At 39.9% G+C, this 27,746-nt stretch overlaps 1 protein-coding gene across 2 annotated transcripts in view; it reads right to left on the bottom strand.

The window, feature by feature from the left end:
* The window catches only part of hibadhb (3-hydroxyisobutyrate dehydrogenase b), a 126,966-nt gene that overhangs the window by 13,462 nt on the left and 85,758 nt on the right, over window positions 1-27,746 (bottom strand). For both annotated transcript variants that reach the window (XM_072575049.1, XM_072575050.1), the window contains 2 exons: window positions 23,976-24,109; window positions 23,005-23,081 (listed from right to left, as the gene is read on the bottom strand). In XM_072575049.1, coding sequence (XP_072431150.1) covers window positions 23,005-23,081; window positions 23,976-24,109 — 211 coding nt within the window. The remainder of the gene's footprint in view (window positions 1-23,004; window positions 23,082-23,975; window positions 24,110-27,746) is intronic.

The following is a 27,746-nucleotide window of genomic DNA, read 5'->3' as shown; positions in this document are numbered from 1 at the left end:
CTGTTAAGTAGTACAGAATTTTGAGTAATGCTAAACAAAAAACACCTTTCCCAAATTTTTCATCTTCCACTCATCAGGACAATTCTCATGAATACCTCTAAGGGGAAAGCCAACATTTATACTGTACAAGAGGAAAGTGATGATTGGTTGGCATGTGGACTGCAATTGGTAGAAATGTTGTAATGGAGAATCCACCAGTTATCATAGAGGCATAGAGGTGTACAGCACAGAAACAGACCCTCCAACTTGCCCATATCACCAGGTATCCCTAAATTAGTCTAGTCTCACTTGCCAGCCTTTGGCCCTATTCCTCTAAACCCTTCCTATGTAATTGTACTAGCCACCACCACTTCCTCTGACAGCTCATTCCATACACACACCGCCCTGTGCATGAGAAAGTTGTCCTTTAGATCCCATTTAAAATTTCCACCCTCACCCTAAACCTATGCCCTCTAGTTCTGGACTACCCCACCCCAGGGAAAAGACCTTGTCTATTTACCATGTCCATGCCCCTCAAGATTTAATTAACCCTCTACAAGGTCACCCCTCAGCCTCTGATGCTCCAGGGAAAATAGCTCCAGCCTATTCAGCCTCTCCCTTTTGCTCAAACCCTCCAACTCTGGCAATATCCTTGTAAATCTTTTCTGAACCCTGTCAAGTTTCACAACATCCTTCCAATAGAACTGAGACCAGAATTGTACACAATGTTCCAAAAGTGGCCTAACCAATGTCCTGTACTGCCACAACATGACCTCCCAAATGCTATACTTAATGATGATTAACAATTAAATGCCTGGCTTTGTCCAAAGATTACAGTACATCCTTTTGACTAAAGGCAAGTACACATGTACAACTGGCCCATGTTAGCAACAGTGCCAAACTTTAGATAGAATTCTGCACTTGGACAAGATTTGCTGTATAATCCCGAATGTATGAAGAATTACACTGACAATCAATTTAGGATTATCAGTCGGAGTTTAAGTGTGATGCACTTGCATGTACAGGAAGCTACATATATTAATACATGAAGTCAAAAAGAATAAGTTTATAAACTGCATCTGTTTCAAAATCAACAAAATTAGTGATAGCTATTCGCTAGGAGAAAGTGAGGACTGCAGATGCTGGAGATCAGAGCTTAAAAATGTGTTGCTGGAAAAGCGCAGCAGGTCAGGCAGCATCCAAGGAGAAGGAGAATCGACGTTTCGGGCATAAGGCCTTCTGGTTAATCTCTCAAGATAATGCCATAACCCATCAAATAAAACTGCCTGGTTAAAAGTCTGGAAGTTAACTATCATAATTAACTATATTCTTCAAGACAACATTTCTCCCAATCAGAGTCCACTTGCCAACCGATCAACATCCTTAATATCAACCTTGATTTTCCCCTTAAGTTGATATTCTTGCAAAGTGACTTTTAAAAAAAAAGTCATATCATTAAGATGCTCCTTCTTAACAAAGCATTTCTCATTTTCCACAGCTTGCTAACCCTTTTAGTTTGGAGAAATATTATTAGAATGAGATGTCAAAATCCACTAACTCATTTCACACTGCTCGGGAAAGATCAAAGATTCTGTTTAATAAATAATGAGTTCCATGAGTTTACATGAAACAATTATTAAAATATTTTTTAAAATTTGACCCTTCTATTGATTTCTATTTCTCTGACTTTGTTTCAGTTGCTGAACAGACAGGAAGATAACATGGCTCATAACTAATTGGGCTCTAACACCACAAATCATACTCCGTGACCCAATAAAGTCTTTGAAATGAAACTCTATCTGCTGAGGTCACAAGAGAGACCAATGTTGGGGTGGGGACGGGGTGGGGGAGGGGAGGAAGGGGTTGGTGGTGGTGATGGCAGCAGCGGCGTGTACAGTAACTCCATCATAATCTCGTGACATTAAAAAAAGGTTGTCTTCACAACATAAATGCTGCTTATACACAGAGACCGAAACATGGGAATTTATTTTTAAGAGTTCAAAGTGGATGGAATCGTTTTAAAATGTATAAAACACTAAAATACTAATTTTATTGCAACTGCACTTATGCAACCTTCTTCAAATATTTTAGAGGTCACTAAGGTGCGAAAAAAAATCATGGTTTCTCAGGTAGCTATTGTTTAGAGGTTGCTTGTTGAAAAGAAAAATTGGTTTTCAATAAAATGCCTACATCTCTTCATATTTAATTATAACAGAACTTGTTTAAACAAGTTACAAGTATGTAAAGACATTCGTTCAACCCTAACCCATTTCTCTCCACCAACCCCCACAGAAGTCAAGGGATGTTGAGGAGGATGAAGCAGAGTCAATAACTATGGCAACAAGAGAAAAATCATAATTTGATTTATGTTTCCTTATTAAATGTAAGAAATGGAAAGTAACCATACAGTCATGAATGAAATCTCCGGAGATAGCTCACAATTTAATCTGCAACTTTCAAAACCTGGCATTTAGTACAGGATATAAATCTCTTTGGGGGAACTGTTATTCTTTAATTCAAAAACATTTTTTCAAGTGTATCATTATAATAGCACGTTAGAAGTTTTTGTTATGTTATCCTTCTAAGAACCATCCCACAAGTGCACACATAACTGACAGTTTAAATTGGACATGTTATTAAAATCAGTTACTGAAATCTTCTCTTTCCACTGGGTCCATGTTTGTAATGGCCTCAAACCTGCCTACAACATAATTGTCATTCAGATTGTGCCTCTCTGAGCAAGTCATGCTTCAGTGGAGGGTCTGAGTTTCCATTTGAAAATCAACAAATTAATCCTGGACAGGTATCCAAAAGGCCAAGTTTAATAGGAAGCAGCTACTGGGCCCTCAACCATGATAAAATGTTATTGCTGTTTCCCTGTAAATTGGGAGGAACATGTGATATTTTCTACATAGGAACACTGTTGCTATTTGAGTGATCTACTGCTCAGGCTATCAAAATGCTTGACAGACGCTGTCAATCCTCATAATAACATGTCACTGGGCATGCAAGCACACACTTACAACCTCTCCAGCATCCCTTAGTGCTGAAAGAACCAAACCAATTTATTAAATAAAATAGGTCTTCACCTTAACACATGCGCCCATTAGCAATGTATATTCTACAGTTCCTTTTTCTCAATATAGTAAATTTGGTTATTGAGGAGGTTTACTACATCAAATGATTACTTATGTAGCATACCTATTGTGACACTACAATATATTGTTGCAAATTTATACTTGCTGATATCAATTTTCTCTCTTGCCATTTAGAAACCTATAAATCTGTAAGAGATAACCAAAGCCTCTATTAAAGAATAATTCCATCCTCCTGCAGAAAGTACCTCTGATACGGAAGAGGACAAACCAGTGGCTTAACTGTAACATTAACACATTGTGTACCATTTTGATGTAGGAAACATCAACGTGGTAAAAAAAAGTTCATGAAGCTATTCGCTGAATTTCTAGATACATTAGACTTTCAGAGATTTGCTCCATTAAGTTGTAAACAAAATTTTGTGTTATGTCTAATTTGGGTTTCTGCCCACCATACAAGTAGAAAGATGCCAATCAAAGTCACAAATATGACTATAACCTTCATGTGTGGTCCCTTCTCATCTTTGCTACAGCCTCTCAAATAGTGAGCCACACCACACGTCTTCACTAATTACCCTCCATTGTCCAGCTGAATGGGACTGCCCTTATTTAGTTTCATCAACTATAGAGAATATGGAGCAATTGCTTTTCTTCCTATCACTATAACTATCATCTCCAATACCATGTATGGATGGATCCTTGGTTCCCTTCTCTACCTAATGGATATGTTGAATTTGTATTACTGATGTAAACTCTCAGTACCTACCTGTACCTTTCCACCATATCTCCTATTCAAACCAACTCCTAGTTGGCAGAATGGTTTCTCCAATGTTCATTTTACTCTCACATTTTCTGCAAATTATTAATAAAAAAATTAAGGTATCATCTTACTGCCTCCTGCCACCACCTAAGGCCATGGATTCAATCTGCCCATCTAAGCCATTCTCAGTTTAGACCAGACTGCACAACCTTAACATGTTAGCGCATCGAGATCTAAGCTTCTGACCCTGTACACTCACGATCACAAGATCTGCTTACTTACTTCCACTTAAGAGTTTCATTAATTGTTTGCCTGTTCCAGTCACATCCAATCTGGTGCTGAAGGTCTCAAACATATCTTTGTTACATCTAGATTCAACAATTAGAAAGCTGCCTTGGCTAACCTATCCTTGGAGGCTAAGCTGCTGCTCCAAAACTCAACCTATGGAACTACAGAATGGCAGCACAGAACAACCTCAGCCACTCAGACAGTTGAATCCATGCGAGCACTGCATGAGCAATTCAGCTAATCCCACTCCCATGACCTATCCATTGGAGGTGTCCACACAGGAGGAATTGGGAGCAGTGATTAAAAAGTTAAGTTGAAAGTCGGGATTACAGCCTAACCCTAATACAGGTACACAATCCATTATCCGAAATGCTTGGGATCAGCTGGTTTTCCGAATACAGAATTTTTCGAATTTCAGAATAAGTGAGTTTGATGGTGAAATTTTTTTTTAAATCTTACTGAAAAGCAGACACAATGTGAGTAAAATGGGCCTTGAAACAGAATAGAGGCCTGCACATCACATCTGAGTGACACGCATTGGAGTGGGGGTTGACTTGGCTTAACTGTTTGCACACCAAACAACCTTGTTAATGAGAAAAAAAACTTCACAAAAACTCCTTCGAACTTTGGAGCTTTTCAGATTTTGGATAAAGGGTTGTCTACCCGTACTTGTGGATAAAGTCAGCAGAAAGAAAGTAGACTGAGGTATGGTTCGGGTTTGCAAAAGAGAGAGAAAAAAAGAATCAACTGTGACATCCAAGGAAGACCATGACTTGAACGGTTGGTGCATATCGTGGCTTAAAGTTTCCCTTTTTCCAGAATTTGGAGTTTGTCATCTTCCAGTGGTGAAAGCGTATAGCCAAGACAAATAATTTGAACCATATCAACTAGAATGAAGGCAAAAAAATAGGTAACTGAGTAGTAGCTCAGAAACACCAGTTGTTGTTTATGAAATAAAAACAATAGGTAGATCAATCATCAGCATAAGTTGAGAATTTCTATGAAGTTAGTTCACTAATAAATAGAGGCAAGGAGGTAGCTTGGACTGGTAGAACATGCATTCTGTCCCTTCTGGAAACTTCAGGATACTTTCCACTCCTTCCACAAGCCCATTCGCAGGAACGGTTGCCTGCTTCAGCAGCTCAAACACTGTTTCAGAGTTGATCTGACATCATCAGTGCTCATCCATGAGTTTGAAGGTAGAAAAACACATACAGAAAGCAAATGCACAGAAGCTACACAGCAGTGTAGGAATCAAATAGTTATAAGGGGGGCTTAAACTGTCCTAATATAGTCTAGAACAGTACTACTAAGGGGCAGAAAGGCAAGAGTTTTTAGAAACAGAAAATAGGTGTAAGCCATTCAGCCCTTAGAGTCTGAGATTAATTATAATCATAGCTGATCATCCAACTCAACAGCCTGTTCCTGCTTTCCCCCCATATCCTTGGATTCCTTTAGCTCCAAGCACTGTATTCAACTTCTTCTTGAAACCATCCAAGATACGGGCCTCAACTGCTATACCAATCTTTTTCTCTTCACACACCTATATAAAAAAAACAATTGGAAAAGTTTCTATGTTCCCCACTAGTTTACTCTCATACTCTGTTTGTCCTTTAAGTAAATCCCTTTGTCCTCCTTTGCTGAATATAAACTGCTCCTACTCGTCAGGTCTGTTGTCTTTTTCTGGCCAATTTGTATGCCACTTACCTGGATCCAAAACAATCGCCAATTCCCTTTGTAAGCCTTGGCTTTACCACCTTTCCTATTTGAATTTTGCACCAGACAGAAATGAATAATTGTTGCAGTTCACCCATGTGCTCTTTGAATGTTTACCATTGCCTTCCCACTGTCATCCCTTTAAGTAATGTACCCCCCCTCCCCCCAATCTATCATAGCCAACTTGTGCCTCATATCATGTACTTTCTTTATTTAGATTCAGAATCAGCCCCAGAATCAACTACATCACTATGCATCTTAAATAAAGGATTCTATCATATTATCATCACTCATCCCCAAAAAGGCCTCACACAACCAGACTGCTAGTTAATCCTTTTTAGTCAATCTAGAATGGACTGTTCTCAAGTGGTTTCCTAAACATATTGCCCAGTAAACCATCCCATCCACATTCTAGACACTCCTCCAAGACATTGTTCATTTGATTTGCCCACTCTATGGGGCGGCACGGTGGCTCCGTGGTTAACACTGCTGCCTCACAGCGCCAGGGACCCAGGGTCAATTCCTGCCTCAGACGACTGTGTGTGGAGTTTGCACGTTCGCCCAGTGTCTAAATTGCCCGTAGTGATAAGTGCATTAGTCAGGGATAAATATAGGGGGTAAGAGAATGGGTTTGGATGGGTTACTCTTCGGAGGGTCGGTGTGGACTTGTTGGGCCGAAGGGCCTATTTCCATACTGTCGGGAATCTAATCTAATCTATATCCAGATCAAAGTCAGCCATAATTACAAATGTTCCTTTATTGCACGCACGCCTAATTTCCTGTTTACTGTTATTCCCAAGATTAGTTTAGGTGTCCATAAATTTTTTTTTTTAAATTCAATGTTTCTCAGTTGTAACTATACACCTTCCACATTGCTGGCATTAATCTTTCCTCACTACTGCATTAATTTTCTCTTTAGCCAGCATTGCTACTCCTTTTCCTTTTAATCTGTCCTTCCACTCCTGGATGTTCAGTTCCTATCCTGGTCACCTTGTAGCCATGTCTCCATAACCCCATCTGAAACAAAACCTCTCAGATGAGTAAGAGGGCAAAGCTGATTAAATTGATCTTGGAATCTTGATCATGGAGCAGTGTACCAAGGATAGGGGCTGATCTTTGAGGATCTAGGCAAGAAACTTTTCACTCAAAGGGTCATGAATCTTTGCAACTTGTTACTCCAAAAAGGTTGTGCTTTCTCCATCTCAGAATATATTTAAGGTTTAGACAGATTTTAGCCTCTCAGAAAAGATAGGAATATTTAGGAAGTGGGCAGGAGAGTGGTGCTGATCAAACATGATCGGATTGAATCATGGAGAATGTTCAAGGAGCAGCAAGTTTTACTCTCCCTCTTAGAATCCCTACAGTGTGGAAGCAGGCCATTCAGTCCATTGAGTCTACGTCACCCCTCAGAAGAGCATGCCACCCAGACTGATCCCCCAACCCTATCCCTGTAACCTTGCATTTACCATGGCTAATCCAGATAGCCTGCACATCCCTGGACACTACGGGCAATTTAGCATGGCCAATCCAACTAACCTGCACATCTTTGGCCAGTGGGAGGAAACTGGAGCACCCGAAGGAAACCTGTGCAGACATGGGGAGAATGTCTGTCTGTGTGGAATTTGCACAGTCACCTGAGGCTGGAATCGAAACTGGGTTCCTGGCACTGAGAGACAGCAGTGCCAGGCAGTGAGCGACTATGCCACCTGGCATTTATTCGATTTCATTACCTGATTTTTCACCAGGTGACTATCTTATTCTCTTTCAAAACCCACAATTGAATTTACCTTCACCACCTTCCTGTGCAAAGCTTCCCAGATCCTAGTCATTTGCTGTGGCAAAAAAAAACTTCCTAATTTCACCTCCAGTCTTTTGCCAATCACCACAAGCCTGTATCCTTTAGTACTCAAGCCAAAAAGGTAACAGTTTCTCTCTATCTACTTATCTAGGGATAGTTGAGCTACATGAATGATAGGCAATGACCAAATCCACCAAGGCAGAATCGCACTATCTTCCCTCGATGATCAATACTAATACCATCACCGAATGGCAAACATCTTGGAGGAACTAACATCAACCAAGAATTGAACTGGACTAGCCTTATAATTATCGCAGATACAAAAGCAGGTGAGAAGCTTGGAATTCTGTTGAGTACCTCACAGTACACATTGCTGTCACTGTGAGTAATATCTACAAGATGCTTCGTCAGCAACTCATCAAGCCACCTTCTAAATTCTTTATCGTCATTGCTTTGCAGGACAAATGCAAGCAGTGCTGCTCATATCCCACTGTTACTTATTCTCAAATTATACACCAACCTGAACCTGAAGCTGTTGTTTCACTGTTAACGGGTCAAAGTCCTGGAGCTCCCTTCCTCAAAGCACTGTGGATGTACCTACACAGACTATAGCTGTGCAAAGAGGCTCAACACCAGCTTCTCAAGGGCAGTTAGGGATGGGGCCAGCTAATGCCTACATCCTGTGAAATAAATACATTAAAAAAAACCTCAATTCTGAACACCCTTACTAAATTTCCTCTCTGCTTTCTTTTATTTTTAAAATTCTCACCTTCTCCAAGCTATTCTCGTAACTGAAGTCCCTCATCCCAAACAAGTTCCATAAACCGTTTCTGCATCTGTCTAAAACCTTCACAGCTTCCTCAAGTGTGCTGCAGAAAATTGCACACAATACCAAGATGGGGTTCTATAAGAGTTCACCAAAATTTATTTGATTTAGTATTGTACGTCTCTATTAATAAGCCTAGAATCCAGAGTAGCTTTTGAACACTTTCTCAAATCATTGAAGTTGTCAGTGCAATTTGTGTACGTGTACCTACAGGTGCCTCTGCTCCCACATTCCCTGTAGTATCATACCCATTATTTATCTAACATTTCATTTCCTTGTTCTTTCTACCAAACATATGACTTCATTTCAGTATTAAATCTCACCGGCTACATGTCCACACATTTATGCAGTTCAGTTGGATCTTCTCAAACTAAACTATCTTCTTCAAAGTTGACAATCCTTATTTTTAAGTCAGCAGCTACAAAACATCAAAATTGTATTCTGTCTGACAAGTACTGGTCGTTAAGACATCAAGAGTTATTGTGGCTCCAGCACTGACCCCTGGGGCACACGACTATTTACCTTCCTCCAGTACAAAAAGGATGTAAAGATAAATACAGCAAATACAGGCCATTCACTTTAATCTCAGGTGGTGGAAAACGTTTTGAGGCCCACTCTCACTTCTGACACTTTTAGCAAATTCACACCCATGTCACCACTGTACCTGTTATTTCTTGGGCCTCAACTTGCTGCCAAGCTTATGACCAGGCACTCTGAATCAAACCTTCTTTTGGATGTCCATATCCACCATGTGGCACTGAGATGTTATGGTAGTACCATTGCTTCTCCAGATTTAAGTCCAACCTCAGAACTTGATGGTCAAGGAAAGGGTGTTTAGAATGTGGCTAAACAGGTTGAGGGTCAATTAGTGACCTCTTTTAACGCACACCAAAAAGAGCTTAAATTCTTGGTCATCCATGTGATGGGAAGTAATTGGAGTCTCTACCATCACTATCCAGAGCTGTAGCCTACAACATGTATGATCAAATGTATGTTGCCACAGCAACCCAGGCTGGGTGGGCCTTAGCTGGAATTTCACCACTGCAACCTCCCCTCTCAGTCACTCGCCATTCTCTGTGCTGGAAATGTATCACAGCTCCTAGGTAAAAATCCTGGAACTTTTCACCTCCCCCCCACCAACAGCATCATGCATGTACATACAACAAATGGACTACAGTAGTTTGGAAGGACTGCATATTTTTACTTCTGTTTTTAAAAGCTGGGGATTGAAAGAAGAAAGGTTTAAAATAGTAGGGTTAGAAAAAGTGGCTGTAGTTTTGAATGCAAGTAACTGGATATCCATGAAGGTCATTACTGTTTGAACAAACAGTAATTAAAATTTCAATTGCAACCTGGAGGTGAGGGTGTGGCAACAAGAAGCAGATTGATAAAACACACCAGTCCACAAACGAATAAGACACCTTTTAGCCTGTTGAACTGCTTGGAGCTGTAAACACATTAGGGAGGTCATGTGTACAGAGAGTGAGTGAAAGAGAGATCGTAAGAGCGATGGGGATAATATGAGAGAGAGAGCTAGAGTGACACACACAAAGAGAAAGCACTATGTGCAGATTTTCTGAGGCCAGAAGCTCCCTGTTCTCTGCAGTCAAAAACAGAGTTTAAATTTGAATTACTTTTCCTGCAGCACTTGCTGTAACCTTTGAATTGATTAATCAGTGACATTTTTGAAGTGAATTAGCTACTCTGTACTACTTATAAACCAGTGGGAGCTTCGAGAAAGACAACCAAACACAAAGAATCTGGCTAAATAAAGTTGAATAATCTCAACAATGAAATCAAGAAGCAAACACCAGTAAACTGATTCTCCAGCTTTTTTTTAAAAACACCATCAATAATCTAATTTCCATATCTATTTGTAAAGGGGTGTGTGTGTGTGTGTGTGTAAGGGGGAGTTTCAAACAGAATTAATTCGTAGTGGTGTTGTGTGCTAATGGTTCATATCTGTTTAATAAATAATCATTCACATTTAATACAGAAACCTGGCCTCGGTTTTCTATTGATCATGGTTTGAAAGTCAGGCAAATTGGGATACTGTTAATACCTTTAAAAAAAATTAACATCTGGTATCACATCAGGAATAGAAGAGCTAGATTTACGGTGTACTAGCCTTAGCAGGTCACAACAAGTTAAAGGAGGCAACTCACCGCCTTCTCAAGGGCAGCTAAGGATGGGTAATCAATGCTGGCTCAGCCAGCAAAGCCAACATCCCATTAATGAAATGGAAAAAAAAATCCTCTGGCATTGCCCTTATATCGGTGGAGGATGGGAAAGGTATGGCCAACACCTTTGCCATGTTTGCCCTTCCTGTTAAAGGCATTGCCCAATGCATCCCTCAAAGTTGGTAAGTTAGCAGGACTGAAGTACAGCAAATCTTTCCAATATCTCACCCAATTTTCTTTTCAGCCAGGACATCAACTACCTTCTTGTTCACTATGACTTTTGCAGCATCTTAGAGTCATAGAGATGTACAGCATGGAAACAGACCCTTCAGTCCAACCAGACCATGCCAACCAGATATCCCAACCCAATCTAGTCCCACCTGTCAGCACCCGGCCCATATCCCTCCAAACCCTTCCTAATCATATACTCATCCAGATGCCTCTTAAATGTTGCAATTGTACCAGCCTCCACCACTTCCTCTGGCAGCTCATTCCATACATGTACCACCTTGTGAGAAAAAGTTGCTCGTAGGTCTCCTTTACATCTTTCCTCTTTCACCCTAAACCTATGCCCTCTAGTTCTAGACTCCCCAACCCCAGGGAAAAGACTTTGCGTATTTACCCTATCCATGCTCCTCAATTTTGTAAACCATACAGGGTCACCCCTCAGCATCCAATGCTCCAGGGAAAAACAGCCCCAACCTGTTCAGCCTTTCCCCATAGCTCAAATCCTCCAACCCTGGCAACATCTTCGTAAATCTTTTCTGAACCCTTTCAAGTTTCACAACATCTTTCCGATAGGAAGGAGACCAGAATTGCATGCAATATTCCAACAGTGGCCTAACCAATGTCGCAAAATGACCTCCCAACTGACGTACTCAATACTCTGACCAATAAAGGAAAGCATACCAAACACCTCCTTCACTATCCTATCTACCTGCGACTCCACTTTCAAGGAGCTATGAACCTGCACTCCAATGGTCTCTTTGTTCAGCAACATTCCCTAGGACCTTACCATTAAGGTGTGCAAGTCCTGCTAAGTTTGCTTTCCCAAAATGCAGCACCCCGCATTTTTCTGAATTAAACTCCATCTGCCACTTCTCAGCTCATTGGCCCATCTGGTTCAGATCCTGTTGTAATCTGAGGTAACCCTCTTCGCTGTCCACTACACCTCCAATTTTGATGTTATCTGCAAACTTACTAACTGTACCTCTTATGCTCACATCCAAATCATTTATGTAAATGACAAAGTAGAGGACCCAGCACCGATCCATGTGGCACTCCACTGGTCACAGGCCTCCAGTCTGAAAAACAACCCTCCACCACCACCTAACCTTCTACATTTGAGCCAGTTCTGTATCCAAATGGCTAGTTCTCCCTATAATCCATGAGATCTAACCTTGCTAATCAATCAGTCTCCCATGGGGAACCTTATTGAATGTCTCATTGAAGTCCGTATATATCACATCTACCACTCTGCCCTCATCAATCTTCTTTGTTACTTCCTCAAAAAACTCAATCAAGTTTGTGAGACACAATTTCCCATGCACAAAGCTGAAAATGTGTTGCTGGAAAAGCGCAGCAGGTCAGGCAGCATCCAAGGAACAGGAGAATCGACGTTTCAGGCATAAACCCTTCTTCAGGAATGAGGAAAGTGTGTCCAGCAGGCTAAGATAAAAGGTAGGGAGGAGGGACTTGGGGGAAGGGCGTTGGAAAGGAGGTCAAGGTGAGGGTGATAGGCCGGAGTGGGGTGGGGGCGGAGAGGTTCCTTGGATGCTGCCTGACCTGCTGCGCTTTTCCAGCAACACATTTTCAGCTCTGATCTCCAGCATCTGCAGTCCTCACTTTCTCCTTTTTTCCCATGCACAAAGCCATGTTGACTATCCCTAATCAGTCCTTGTCTTTCCAAATACATGTACATCCTGTCCCTCAGGATTCCCTCCAACAACTTGCCCAGCACAGAGGTCAGGCTCACTGGTCTATAGTTCCCTGGCTTGTCCTTACACCCTTCTTAAACAGTGGCACCATGTTAGCTAACCTCCAGTCTTCCGGCACCTCACCTGTGACTACCGATGCTTGTTCCCTCATCCAGACAGATGTAAAGTCATTGCATGCTTCAGACATAACCTTTACCTTTATGAATAGATCCTTAGTTTCTAATTGGCCCCAACCCCTCCACTTACTATCCTTTCACTATTTATATGCTTATGGCAGATATTTGCATTCTCCTTTACACTGCCAGACTCTCGTCATTGTTATCTCTCTCATTACCTCTCTAGTCTTCCTATATAGCCAGCCTGAACTCACTTCTACTCTTGCAGATAGTGAGGACTGCAAGATGTTGGAAATGTCAGTCAATAAAGTGTGGAGCTGGAAAAAACAGCAGGTCAAGCAGCATCAGTGGAACAGGAGAGTCAACCTTTATAGATGGGAATGTTCTAGACTCCCCTGCCCCTCTGATGCTGCCTCACATCTATCCTTCTTCGAAGGATCCTGAACAACTACCTACTTGGGTTCTCAGGAGGTGAAACAGTTAAATTCTGAATCCCCACACACAGCCGTGGAGAGAAACAGAGCGAATGTGGAGTCAATTTGATTCTTCTTCATAACTTCATCGCACTCAGCAGGAAGCGCCAACATGATATCGGCCAACTTAATATTTCTGTGCCCCTCACCCACTTTAACTGCCTTGCCTCTGGACTTTCTGTACTCCATTACCTCAAGTTGAATCCTCACGGTTATCAAATTTCCTGGCTCTGTTGTCATCTGATTAGAGTGGTGCTAGAAAAGCACAGCAGGTCAAGGAGCATCCGAGCAGCAGGAAAATCAACGTTTCGGGCAAAAGCCCTTCATCAGAAAGGACTTGGCTCTGATCTCCAGCATCTGCAGTACTCACTTTCACCCTCTGATGTCATCTGGCCTGTTTACCTCTACCTGGCAAAGGTGGGTGGCAACATTCAAACACTCATCATCCTCTTGATCCTGAACATCCACAGCTTTCCATCTCATATACCCCCAACCTACACAGCCCGCTTCTACCTTCTTGCCAAAATCCACAACCAGAGCTGTGTAAACAGTAATGCTCGATAACTGCTCTAAATTGTTCCAGTTTACACTATTGCAGATTGCAATAAATAAATCCCGCGTACTTAGGCAGCAGTACAGTAAGATTGAACCTTTCCAAATGTTTGCAGAATTTATCATCCATGGTTAAAAAGAAAATGCAAGACAGTATCAAGCTTAAAAGAAAAAGCACATAACTGCACAAAGAAAAAGGTATCAGATCAGACAATCAAACAGCATAAGATATAGCAAGGTTTTATTAAAAGATAAGGACAGAAAATTAGATTATGACAAAAATAGCATCTAGAAATATAAAAGCAGACAGAAAGCATTTCTTTAAGTATTTTAAAAGGAATGAAAGACTACAACAAAGCACTTGACCAATAGAAAGTGTGTGCAGGGATTGAATAATTAAGAATAAGGAGATGGGGGAATGAATTGAACTGTATTGTCACTCTACAGAATAAAATTAATAATTGTAAATCAGAAATGGCAGGGATAAACTCAAAAATTACAAACAACCAAGTAAGTGATACTGAGAAAGTTGATGAATCTATGAGCTGACAAGTCCCTAGGTTCTAACAAACTTCATCCTAAAACTAGCTAGTGAGATGATTAATAAGTTGGTTCTTTCCAAAATTCCTAGATTCAGCAAAGACTATTAAGAGATAGCAAAATGTAAGATCGTTTGTTCAAACAGAAAAGGAAATCTAAAGCAGGAGATTACATGCCAGTTAGAGTTGCAAGATCTATAACAGGCAAAATATTACATATCTGTAGTGATTGTAACTCAGCTGGACCTCAGAATACAAGTTCTCTGACTGGGGCTGTTAACCTGGTCCAATCAGAGACTTTTGCTTGACATATAAACAGGAGTGTCAGACATCCTGTTCACTCATCTCTGGATCTGCATTAAGGGCTCTCCACATGTAAATAAAGAGTGACTTGGTGATGGGATACCAGCCTCTGGAGAGTTATTTCACTATTAAAGATCACAAGGCATTTAGAAGTATTCAACACAATCAAGTAGAGTCAACATGGTTTTGTGAAAGTGAACTAATGTTTAACCAATTTGCTGGAGTTCTTGGAAGGAGTAATGTGTTGTAGATAAAACGGTGGATATACTGCTCTTAAATATTCAGAGAGTACCACTAATGCTACTGTGGGAAAATAGTCTCTTGGTGTAGTGATTAATATATTGGCATGAATAAAAGATTATTTCTGGTTAGCTAGCCAGAGTAAAGAGTCTTTTCCTGACTGGCAAAACACAAGTGGTGTCCAACAGGGATCAGTGCTGGGGCTTTTCTTTTTGCAGATTATAAAAACAATTTCGATGAACGTATTGAGTGTACAGTTGTTAAATTTGGAATACAAAAAGGTAGATAGGAAGATTATGAAGAGGATACAAGGAGGCTACAATGGGGATATAGATAGATCATGCGAGTCAAGGAACAATGAAAATTTATCACATGTAGTTCAGCAGTTTACAGACTAATCTTTGAAGAGGTCAACCAGCTGGATGCCAAGGAATAGGAGTTCCCTGCTTGGGGATGATGATCTGGCCCACTGGGAGCCCTGGCTGACATAAAAAGGTTATCAGGGATACCAACATTCTGGTGCCTGATTCTGAGCCAGTACTGTAGTCAAGGACTGTTCATGTGTTAATAAAGAGCGACTTTGTGACAGATAGCAGCCTTGGTAGAGTTACTTCAATATCTGGAATGGGTGAGTTGTTTTGTGTGGAAAGGTTGAACAAATTAGGCATGCATCTTCTGGAGTTTAGAAGGGTTAGATCTGAACTGATCAAAACAAGATCCTGAGGGGGGCTTGATAGGGTGGTTGCTTCCTCTTGTGAGAGAATCTAGAACTGGGGGCTCACCTTTCACAAATAAAGGGTTTGCCTACTTAAGACAGGCATAAGGCAATATTTGTTTCTCTCCAAGGGTCATAAGTCTTAGAATTCACTGTTGTAAATGATGGAGAAGGTACAAGTAGAAGGGACCCGCCCCTCACCAAGTTTTGACATGTGGCGTGGCCCATGCCTGATGATGGTAGAAACTTCCTGCACAAAGATGGCCTCCTCCCCCCAACAGCTCGTAGCTCACTTACGTTTCATTGGCAGGATGACAGGATGGAGGATATTAAATTTCACCTATAACTGGCCTGGGAGGAAAATATTATGTGATTACAAACAGTAAAAGATCTGGGGAAAAAATGTTTTGAAACTGTGCAAGAACCATCCTTCACTCCATTTCTGAATATGAATTTATTCGGTGGGAATGGATAGGAGACTAAAATCCTACCAAGCCACCCACATGACTTATGAAGATAGGAAACACAGCGGTCAACATTTAATACATTTCCAACACTTGTAGTGAGTGGTTAATAAGTGGGTCTTCACTAGCTTGTAAATTCAAAGGTGACCTTCCTCCAGATAGACTCAAGGAGGATAACTTTCCCTCGAGATTGCTTTACACAATCTATATATGGAGGCAGTAAAAGGAGGAAAAGTCATGGATATCTTTTGAGTTAGTGTTGCTTTTGAGCGGCCAGTTGAAGCTGTGTAAAAAATATCTGCTTGAAGTTGTGCATTTTAAATAACTAATACTTTGGAGATGCCAGTGTTGGACTGGGTTGTACAAAGTTAAGAATCACACACCAGGTTATAGTCCAACAGGTTTAATTGGAAGCACTAGCTTTTGGAATGCCGCTCGTTCATCAGGTGCTTCTGATAAAGGAGTGGCGCTCCAAAAGCTAGTGCTTCCAATTAAACCTGTTGGACTATAACCTGGTGTTGTGTGATTCTTAACTTAATACAATGGCAACAATTTTCCTCCTATTCAGTTCCACTTCACCAAGCTACACCTTTCAACTTCCAATCAGCAGGTAGGAAGATCCAAAGATAGATTCTGTTTAGTAGGCATACTGATGCAATGATTGGCATCGTACAGGTCTGAGTCTATGTTCTATTTGCCATTCTACTACTGAAATCGTCCAATTTCATGGAATGCCCTGACAAGAACTAAATGAGGGGAAAAGAACCGGAAAGTGCTGGAGAAATTCAGCTAATATGGCAGCATCTGTGGAGAGAAAGCAAGAGTTAACACTGAATCCAGTGACCCTTCCCTACAGGTGCTGCCAGATCTGCTGAGTTTCTCCCATAATTTTTGTTCTGTTTCAGCTCTTCTGAGTTTTCAGCAGTTTTAGTTTTTTTTCCCCCTCAAATGTCAAGTTCCGTCTTGGGCTCTGAGATTACAGAGTATGAGAAAGAAACACACACTTCACTGCCTGCAATCGATTCATTTATCTACTTTAAAATGGAGATATTAATGTATTTACTGACAAATGAAATGCCTCTGAATAATTATAAATGGATTGGGTGCAAAAGTTTTGTCCACTGCACAGTATTATAGACGGGGTTTCAAACTCCCATCACTTAGTTGCCAAGTTAATGATATTTCAGCTCAATTGATTTTTGAAAATGTTAATTTCATGTGCAAATTAAGTCTCTTCTCCAGTTGGTAAAAGACTGATAATAGTATCCAAGACTAAATATTTCTACATTTAGCAATGAATTTACCAATGAAAAATGTAGCTTTGTGGTGCAGCGGTAGAGTCTCTACTTCTTGGCCAGAATTTAAGTTTCACCTCCGCCATAGGTATGTTGTAACATGTCGAACACATTGATTAAAGTATTTACAAATGACAAAATACTGTTTATTGTTTTGAATTTTGGTTACAAATGTCCTGAATGTATTGAGCAGAGTGATGATACCATCAAAGAATGGATATCCTCCAGTGAAGTTATATTAATTTTCAAATTGCAGTCACAGCATAATTTTTGCTGCCTATTACAAGGTGTATTACCGTGTGATTTACAAAGCAAAAGATTCTTTACTGGGTAGCTTTAAATCCTTCAGTATTCAGCTGTCAAAGCTACAATATTTCTCAATTGAAATTAGAATGACTATTGCTCTGTGCTAAGTGGATTTTAATAGGGAAGAACAAAGTAATTTGCATCACGTTGACTCCAAAACAATATACATAACTGTGAAAGTACAGTGATGTGCTTTGTCAATCTGCAGTTTCAACACCAAATAGAGATCACAATTGGCTGTTCCAGGGAGTTGATTTTAAAATGTAAATGGTAAAATATATTGACAATCCAATTAGTCTCCTCTGGCTAAACTCCTCTTTTATCTCAGTTACATTATGACAACTTAATAGATAGAAATGGCCTCACATCTGAGGCAAGGCCACAATAGCTGAACAACGACATCTTCAGATTTTAATTAAATGTAAATGTCTCCTTTTAGGTTTATCACCAGTAAATACTATTGTATTAAAATTGCTGCTACAGTTGAAGAAATCTACTACAAAATGAACGCTGAACTGCTTTACTGTGCTGAAGCACTGTAGAGCTAATGTAAAAACTGCAAGTTTGGTATAATCAAATGGCATAAGGTTAATACCATTTAGAAAATGTTTGTCATTTTGATTTTTTAAAAAACATGTAATGCAATCCTATGACAATCCTTCAGACAGTGTTAGGTCTTCGTCACTGATGCTGGGGTAAGTCAGTTTCCATACCATGTTACAGATATTTGTCCCACCTATAGTCAGTTGTTAAATATTTGGATGAAAGCCAGTGGTTAGATTGAAGATAGAGAGCTCAGAGTAGTGCAGAAACTCAATACATTTTTTCAGTCACTGACAACTCTCCAAACTCTAAACACTGCCATTTATAACTAATAACCTTTTCAAAAAAAAATTACTACACATCTGTTGGGCAAAAGGGTACAGATAATGGTCACTTTTGTACCATCATATATGGAACAAAAAAAGTCAGAAGGGTTTCAAACAACTGTTTTCCAGTGTGTGCACACTTCAGTCGAACAGTCACCCTTCCTGTTCAGGTTCTTAGAAGCAGGAAGATTTAAGCAAAGAACTGAAGGTGTCCAGCCATCTGTATTCCAAGCAAAATAAAAATTCCTCAAAAGTGTGAAAATGGCATTAAAAAGTGGTTTGAAAATCATACTTAATAATGTATGAATGTAACTTCAAAATATAGCCAATAACAATGGACGAAACATTATGCTAGGTGCTGAGAGTTAGCTTTGCAGTTGATTACTTTTAATTTACTCTATTTATTTGAAACAAAATCTTAAATCTCCATATACTAATTATAATTCTTCCAAAGGTATGTATGTTATGTGACTTTTGACAGTCGTTGCACTGGATATTGAAAACTTACTCTTGTGCTTAGATTGTCCAGAAAGGTGAAAAGCAGGTGAGGTTGCTTAGGGAACAAAAATTTAACCTGGAAAGACAGCAACTCCTTATATTCAAAATTTTTTAATCTCACACAATTTAAATACTTCTTAATACACATTAAAACCTTCCTCTAATGAATGCTTCTGTTTTCTGGTAGAAGAGGGTAAAAATCAGGCATAAATACTGTGACTTAGAACTTTTAGGAGGTTATATTTAATTTCTGTAAGTACAGACTGACTATTAAACTGCTGTTTGTTGCAAGTATATGTTGAGATTGTTGGACTAGGAATGCACTGTGTGGGATGGCATGGTCACTCAGTGATTAACAATGCTGCCTCACAGCCCAAGGGATCCAAGATTGATTCCACCCCTCGGGTGACTATGCAAACTCCCCACAGACATTTTCCCCATGTCTGCATGGGTATGCTTCCTCCCACAGTCCAAAGATGTGCAGATTAGGTAGAATGGCCATGCTAAATTGCAAGGTGGATTAGCCATGGGAAATGTGGGGTTACAGGGATAGGGTAGGGGAGGGGTGGAGCTGAGTGGGTTGCTCTTTGGAGGTTTGGTGTGGACTCGATGAGCTGAAATGTCATGCTTCTATACCACAAGGAATCTATGACTCTATGATTTGGAGTCTTCTATTCCTCCGTCCAATATGTAATGTCTTATGTTTATGTAACATTTGTAGGTAGAAAAGAGAAGATATTTTTGAGCCTGTTCAAAATAAAATTCAGCAGTGTTTTTCCATATGGAATAGAGGTGGCTAGTAAAACCACCTCATGAACCCTGAAATAGAGATTTCAAATTTTTACTGCCCAAGAATAATTAGAATAGGAGTTCAGTTTTGCAGTTTATTGATTGCAGCAAAGTAGGTTTGGGATTGAAATTCTCCCATAGAATTGTGGACCTTTTTGAGAAGCTCAAGAACAGAATCAAAATCAATAAACACATCAGCCAAATCTTTAGGTTATTTTAATGGCGCAAGTGTTTAAAAAAACTATGCTTAGCTTGCTAATAAGGGGTCAGTCTATAAACTCTCTCAGTGAAGACATTTTTGCTGTCACAGATCGACATTTTGGGTGAACTTGTTACCATAACATGGTTGCTTTCTTCAGTGCATGGTTTTGGCCTGAAACTCTACCTTCAGAAAGTAATTTCTGCTCACAGCTACACTTTACTGCGAATTCTCTAATTTATACAAGTAGGCTTGACGCTGCATCATCATTCTCATTTAAGAACAGCTTCGGGGGTGTGCAAATAAAAAAGCTTCTCATCTGACTTTCCTCATCTATTGTTAATCCAGAGACATCCCAGCATCATGGAAGAAAAGTGACTGTTCTTAACAAGTGAGTGGAACAGCCATACAACAACAACAAAAAATACAAATCTCCATAACTACAGCTTCTCTTGTTTATTAATTTATTAACATTTGCCACCTTTCAAATATTTGTGAAATGAAAATGACCTGGGGAAGCAGTTCACCTATTTCAAAGTGTCTTGGATCAGCACTGATATTGTGTAATACAAAGAATTTCCAACAAACCTTGCCTTTGAAATGGTGCCAAAGGATTTATAAAAAGGTTTGTGATGTAATGTATTTTGTTTTTTTTAAAAAACCTGCACAAATATGGCCTAGATAGGTGTGACCATTGACAATATTTGGTCCTAAATTAACTTTTGAATGTGTCAGTTTTGCAATTATATTCTGGGCATCATCAATTGTTGTCAGAATATGGGGATATTTGTTGCAATTACATGACTGACAACAATTGCCATAAAATGGCTGCTTAGTCAATGCATGGTCTTGGCCTGAAATTCTACCTTCAGAAAGTAATTTCTGCTCACAGCTACCCTTTATTGTGAATTCTCTCATTTATACAAGTAGGCCTGACGCTGCATCGTCATTCTTATTTTAGAACAGCTTAGGGGGTGTGCAAATAGAAAAACTTCTCTCTGACTTTCCTCATCTATTGTTAATGCCAAGCTCAAGTTCTGGAATAGGAGAACCAATTAGAAGGCAAAATACTCTTCACGCTAATCCAAACCATAACTCCAACCTCAAGATGTCAACAGTGACAATAGCCACAAGAGTGAGTCTCCCAGAGTGAGATTGTGAGTAATTGCCAATTAGGGGCATATTTTAATAAGGAACTATATTGATACAGTCAAAACAAAATTCACCTAAAAACTGTTATAACCAATAGAACAAAGTTTTGTGCTGTAACACCAGGAAGGGTGTGAAGATTAATCCAAAAGTGTGAAGGACCATGTATTTTGTAAAGTTTCTTTTAAAAAAAAATTGGTTCATCCAATTCAATTCCAGTATAGTAACTCCTTCACACTGCTATGTTTTATTTTGAACAGGCTCCCTAATATCTTCTCTCTTATCTACTTATAAATGTTACATCAACATTAACATAAGACATTACATGGAAGTATAATAACACAAAACACAAGAGCTAGAGAGCTGTTTTAATAAACATTTTTAATAGTAGATTAGGAGGCAAAGGATAGGGGCATAGATTTCTCACATAACAAAAACACGTAGATATGTTCCTTAAATACTGCAAAGGACCACAATCATTTTACTGATGCAGACTGGGTGAGCCAATAGGAAAAATTCAAGTTGGACCGTTAATCAGCTGATAATGAGGATTGATTGTATGCTGAAGTGAACATTCCTTGGACTAGAGTGTAATTGTATTTAAAATTACCATGGGCTTAAAAGGACAATCTGCAGAAACTATTTGCTCTCATGTCAGGATGCAAAATGGGGTGGGGGAAAGAGAGCATCATGCAAAATCCTAAACTTAGAGCTAGGCCACACCAAATTAAAAGTTAACATATATCTTTCTTAACTAGCAAAAGACTACAGGCTTTGCCTAAACTGAAATTTACAACATGGACATGAAGTATATATTTTTTTAATTTGAAAAGGGTGTCAAGGGACATTATCGTAATGTGGGAAGGGGAGGGAGCCATCAGCCATTCAAGCCTGCTGTGCCATTCAATCAAGTAATAGCTAACAAGACCGAACATTCAAACTTTCTACCCATCCTATTCCATCCCATCCTCATAACTACGTACAACAATGGTAGTTAAAAATTATCAATTCCTTATCTCACGCATAATGGTGAGTGAGCTTCCACAGCCCTGTACTGGTTCACAACCATCGAGTAAAGAATTCTCTTCATCTCAGACCCAAATGGCAATCCCCTTATTTTTAAATTGTGGCACCTAGCTCTAAACTCCAAAACCTGGAGAAACATCTTGCCAGCAACTGTCCTGTTTCTCCCTTTCAATGTTGTGTCAATTTCAATGAGATCACATCTCATTCTTCCAAATTCTTTCCTAATGTGTCTCCAAAGTTCAGTCCTGCCATTTGTGGAACAAGTCTGGTGACCTGTACTCCCTCAAAGGCAGTATCATTCTGGAGATAAAAGAAAAGCAAAACTACACACAATACTCTAGGTGTGGTCTAATCAATCACTCTCCTATACAACTGATGCAAGATTTCACTATTCATGGATTCTAATCCTCCTGCTATCAAGGCTAACATTTCATTGGCCTTCCTGATAGCACACTGCACCTGCATGTTAGTCTTCAGTAACATATCAAAAAGAATACCTAGGTCCCGTCGTACATCTACCCTTACCAATCTCTTGTCATTCAAGAAATACTTTGCACATCTGTTTCTCCTATCAAAAAGTGGATAACTCAAATTTTTCCACATTATATTCCATTTAAAATGGTCTGATCCATTAAGCCTGTTGAAATCCTCCTGAAGCTTCCTTTCATTTTCCCCACAACACGTATTCCTACTTAACTTTGTATCATCAACAAATTTAGAATTCTAATATTTGGTCCCCATCTTCAAATTACCTATATAATTTTTGAACAATGGGGCCCCGAATAGTGTGGCTCCTCACGAGTCATAGCCTGTTCAAAAGGGGTGCAAACTTTAATGATTCAAGCAAACAGAAGGGAGAGAAACAAAATTGAAACAGAAATATCAAACCAACCTGATTCCCAGATTCATTGTTTCAGCAGTTCCAATCATGGCAATAGCTAGAAGCATGTTGTTACAGAGCTTTGCTGCCTGTGAACAGAATTCACAATGGATCCAAGTGGTAAACAAGTTCAAAGTAATGCATGCACTCAAATACCAGCAAAACAAATTATACATGTACTGCACAATAATGATTCAAATGTTGTCAGCAGTTTAAAAAAAATGAACTGAACTGGAAGAATCTTAGCCCAGTTACTCCAGAAACACCACTTCATTTTCAGATATAATCTCCCACTTGGGGATGGGCGGCACAGTGATTAGCACTGCTGCCTCACAGCGCCAGAGACCCGGGTTTAATTCCCACCTCAGGCAACTGTCTGTGTGGAGTTTGCACATTCTCTCAGTGTCTGCGTGGGGATGCTCCGGTTTCCTCCCACAGTCCAAAAATGTGCAGGTTAGGTGAATTGGCCATGCTAAATTGCCCAGAGTGTTAGGTGAAGGGGTAAATGTAGGGGAACGGGTCTGGGTGAGTTGCTCTTCGGAGGGTCAGTGTGGACGTGTGGGCCAAAGGGCCCGATTCCACACCATAAGTAATCTACTCACTTCAGGGACTAGGCAAAATGGGCAACAGCAAATCAACCCGTTTTGTACTTATCCTCTGCAAAGATTTTTAGGAAAAAATTTGGGTGGGGTGTAAAGTGGTTTGTTGATACTCCATTATTCATTTTGTGCTGCCAAAGTCAAAATTACATACCCTAACCCAACCAAGTCGATTATGAACGGAGTAGCATATGCTGTTGATCATTATGACATCATGGATTTAGCCACCCCATTTATTAATATTGTAAAGGTATGTGTGCACTTTCCATTTATTTGTACTTGGAGGAAGAAAAAACTACTTGAAGTGAGATTCTGACAGTAGGGAGAACTTAGATTTGATTAAACATGGCTCTGGACTCAAATCTAATTTCTTCTTTTTGTTACCTGTCCAGTTCCAACCTCTCCACAGTAAACCACATTGTTTCCCATGCAGCTCAGCAATTCTTTGGCTGCATTAAATTCTCCTTCCAATCCCCCGACCATGAAAGTGAGGTTACCAGCCCGTGCTGCCCCGACACCTGAAAATAATCACATTACCGACGGTATTAAAAGATGTGTAATTTTCTCTCACCCATTCCTTTAACATATTTTATCTAAAAACAAGCACAATAATTATACAAAGCATAGTCAAAGCTTGTGAACAGAATACTATTAATCATAGGCCAAGATTTTATTCTGGATGAGGGACTGATAAATAGCTTCCTAGTGTCATTTATTAGACCTGAACTAATGCTGACAACACTCCTCAGCTGGTTAATCTTTCGACAGCTGCAGTTTTTCAGTTGTATAAACACTTATGTTAGATGAAGGAATAATACATTAATACAGCCAAAATGTAATTTGGGAAATGGTTGATAAATCTTAAGTAACCAATCCTTACAAAAATATTCTATACATCAATCCCCTCGCCAGATCAAATAAGAAGGAAGATATTTTGGTTAAAAATTAAATCTGTGCATCTTATATGATTTCATAGTCATTAAATTAATTCAAGTTGCAGATAATGCAATATTAAAAACTACCTTGGATGTCTGTTCATGAATTGGCCAACCTTCTAATAAAAAAATCTCCAGCTCATTTCAAGCAGGAATAGTTTAGACCTCTCTTCTGTTTCAAACCTCAATCATCAATACAGTTCTTTTAAAACCATAAACCAACCTTCCAGTGGTCCTAATGGGTTCAGTTCAATCCCAGTTTTAAAAGTTAGTATGAAGCTGTTGGAACTTCAGCTGTTCCTTTATTTTTATAGTCTTGATGTGGTTAAATGAGAAGAAAAAGCTTCAGGCAGCTCAACCTTTTTATACACAACTCTTACTTGAAGTGCTAGGCAGATGCAAGCATCTGTTTGACCAAGTGATCATAATTCTTTAAATTAGATTAGTACCAATCCAAAATGATTACTTTAAATTCCAATCATGGTTGTGACAGCGAAAGTATATTTAGAAATATATATATATTACTAATTTTCACAACGGATACATCAGATGCAAAGCAAAGTGATCTGGAAGTGGCACTTAGTATGCAATGTCTGCACTGCTGTCTTCAAAAAGTAATCAGACACAATCATTTTCTACAGATGCAGCTTCACTAGGGGCTGCTGTCACTGGAGCCATTTACGACTTGTTATGGTGTCTCTATTGTTTACCAATGACATTTTCTGAAAGGGAGACAGCTGGGATAGAAGGCTGGTAGAAAAAGAACAATATAATCCTATGATGGTAATCAACAAACTTGTGTGTTAATTAACTTTACACTTTATCATGTTCAATTAGTTTTCTTTTCTGCCAAAAGATAAGCATGCACAATTGGTTTAAGACCATGCCATGTTTTATTTGTAACCAGTTTCTGTTGTCATTCCCATTTCTGTGTTTGACAGTTCTCCAGAGGCTTCACAGGCACAGATGTATGACTCTGAGCATCCCTTAGTCACTCTAAATCAGTTCAAAATACACCTCCTTTATTTAGTGACTGATTTAAATCTTCATGTTTATTTCTCAGGCAGGGAATACTGAATTCTGCAATGTTGTCCCATAAGCTATTGTCGCCCTATGTCACTGGAAACATTTCATACCCACAGTTTTTGAACCTGCTCTCTTATGAGCTTCACTTTGTATTTATATTACATTGTATCTGTCCATGCAATCGGATTATCTTTTTGATGATATTTCGCTGGTGTTAATTTTCCAAATCGAGACTCAAAAGGCGAGCCGTCCCATTCCCGCCAGCAATCACCACCCACTTAGTTATTACAGGTTGAAAACTGAAGTGGAACAAAAATCAAATTAATTTAGTTTCCCGTGGCACAACTATATATCTCATCTCACAAGCTTCTAGACAGTGAATCGTCAAGTTTTTTGTAATCTTCTGGTCCTTGAATAAGGTCTGACCCTGTATTTAAGGATATACATGGCATCACCACATCAACTTCTTTTTAATTCAGGTTGAACCTTGTCCCATACAATTCATTTTTATCACTTTGCACTGAAAACATCGATTCAGGAGTCAGTGCATCAACACCTTCCGTCTTTCAACTAGCCAAAGTCAGTGAAAAGCAAAATATGCTGATCTGATCCTGAGAAAGTTCAGGTTAGAGTGGTGCTGGCAAAGCACAGCAGGTCAGGCAGCATCCGAAGAGCAGGAGCATCGACGTTTCGGGCAAGAGCCCTTCACTGCAGCGCAGGAGCAGCTTACACAGTTCTAACAATGAACAAGACAGGGAGCACCAGCAGCAATATTAGCTGCCTTTTGTCAGTCACATGCCACTCCAAAGGTCAGACAAGATCAACACAGATCTCCAGCATGAAGGTTGTGCTCACTCCAACAAAACATCTATAGTAGAGAATGAGCATTCTCAACAAGTGAGGGCATCAATGTTTTTTTTTAAGGCTCAGGCTTTCCTAATAGCTTGTTGCTGACATGTGCAGCCCTTTGGAGAATGATCTCCTTTAAATGGACCAAATGGGCATTCATTTCCACCGGCTTGCAAGGTGACTGCCACCTTGCCTCCACTCTCTGCTGTTTCCTGTGATGCAGCATTCTGCTGCAAGGGAAGGAAGTAGAGAGCTACGAATGTGAGAAAGGGATTGTGCCGAAAGAACAGAAGCGAAAGCATTTGTGGATGGTGACAGTGAGGCATGGATGTCACGCGGCACAAAGATGAGGGTGACTATGACTGTTGGCTGCTCAGATTTGGAAGTGAAGAGGTGTAGGAGTGATGAACGAAACTTGTATGGTATCTTAGTTGGACGTTTGCTGTGGAGGAAAATGCTGGGAAATTTAGCCTTTTTACTGTGACTCTTGAATGCAGGATACCAATCGTGTTTGTAGCCATGAGGCCACTTAATCTGTTGGGGCACCAAAGTCCTGCTCCTCACATCCTTGTTCACTTCCATTTTAGCCAGCTTGGTTTGAAACGTAGACCTCTTCCTCAACTCAAGAAAAAGTACTTTAGTTCCCCAGATCTGGCAGTATGAGCTCCAGGGAAGACTCAGAGACCAAGTTGGGGCACCATTCCCTTATCTCTTTCCATTTCCCTCAGCAAACAGCATTGAAACAAACCACTGGGGCCCCCTGGAGTAGGAACTGTCCTTTTGAAATAGTATTACATATATCAGAATTACACCCTTAGCACTGAAAAGAATCGGTCAAGAAACACAGAAGGATGTTCACTGTGGCCACAAACAGGCCTGTGTCAATAACTTTAAACCCATGCATTCAGCAGGGGGATCTAACTAACTGATATTGACTAAGAATGTGTCTTTCAGGCTGGAGAATGTCATGGCATAAATGTCTAAAGCATATCTTGTCTCAAGGCAAACTGCTCAAATGTTCAGATAATATTAAACTAAAAGCGGTAATTATATATGGGAGGTAACCAAGACCTACAAAAGGAGTTAGATAAAATATATAAATTAATGGGCAGCACAGTGACTCAGTGGTTAGCGCTGCTGCCTCACAACAACAGTGACCCAGGTTCGATTCCAGCCTCGGGCAACTGTCTGCGTTGCATTTGCACATTCTCCCAGTGTCTGCATGTGTTTCCTCTGTGCGCAGGCCAGGTGAATTGGCCATGCTAAATTGCCCATAGTGTTAGGTGCATTAGGCAGAGGTAAGTGGGTCTGGGTGGGTTACTCTTTGGAAGGTCGGTGTGGACTA

This window comes from Chiloscyllium punctatum, chromosome 8 (assembly GCF_047496795.1).
Source record: "Chiloscyllium punctatum isolate Juve2018m chromosome 8, sChiPun1.3, whole genome shotgun sequence".
Lineage (NCBI taxonomy): Eukaryota > Metazoa > Chordata > Chondrichthyes > Orectolobiformes > Hemiscylliidae > Chiloscyllium > Chiloscyllium punctatum.
Note: the sequence above shows the minus strand (reverse complement) of the source record. Positions and strands in the feature narration are given on the sequence as shown.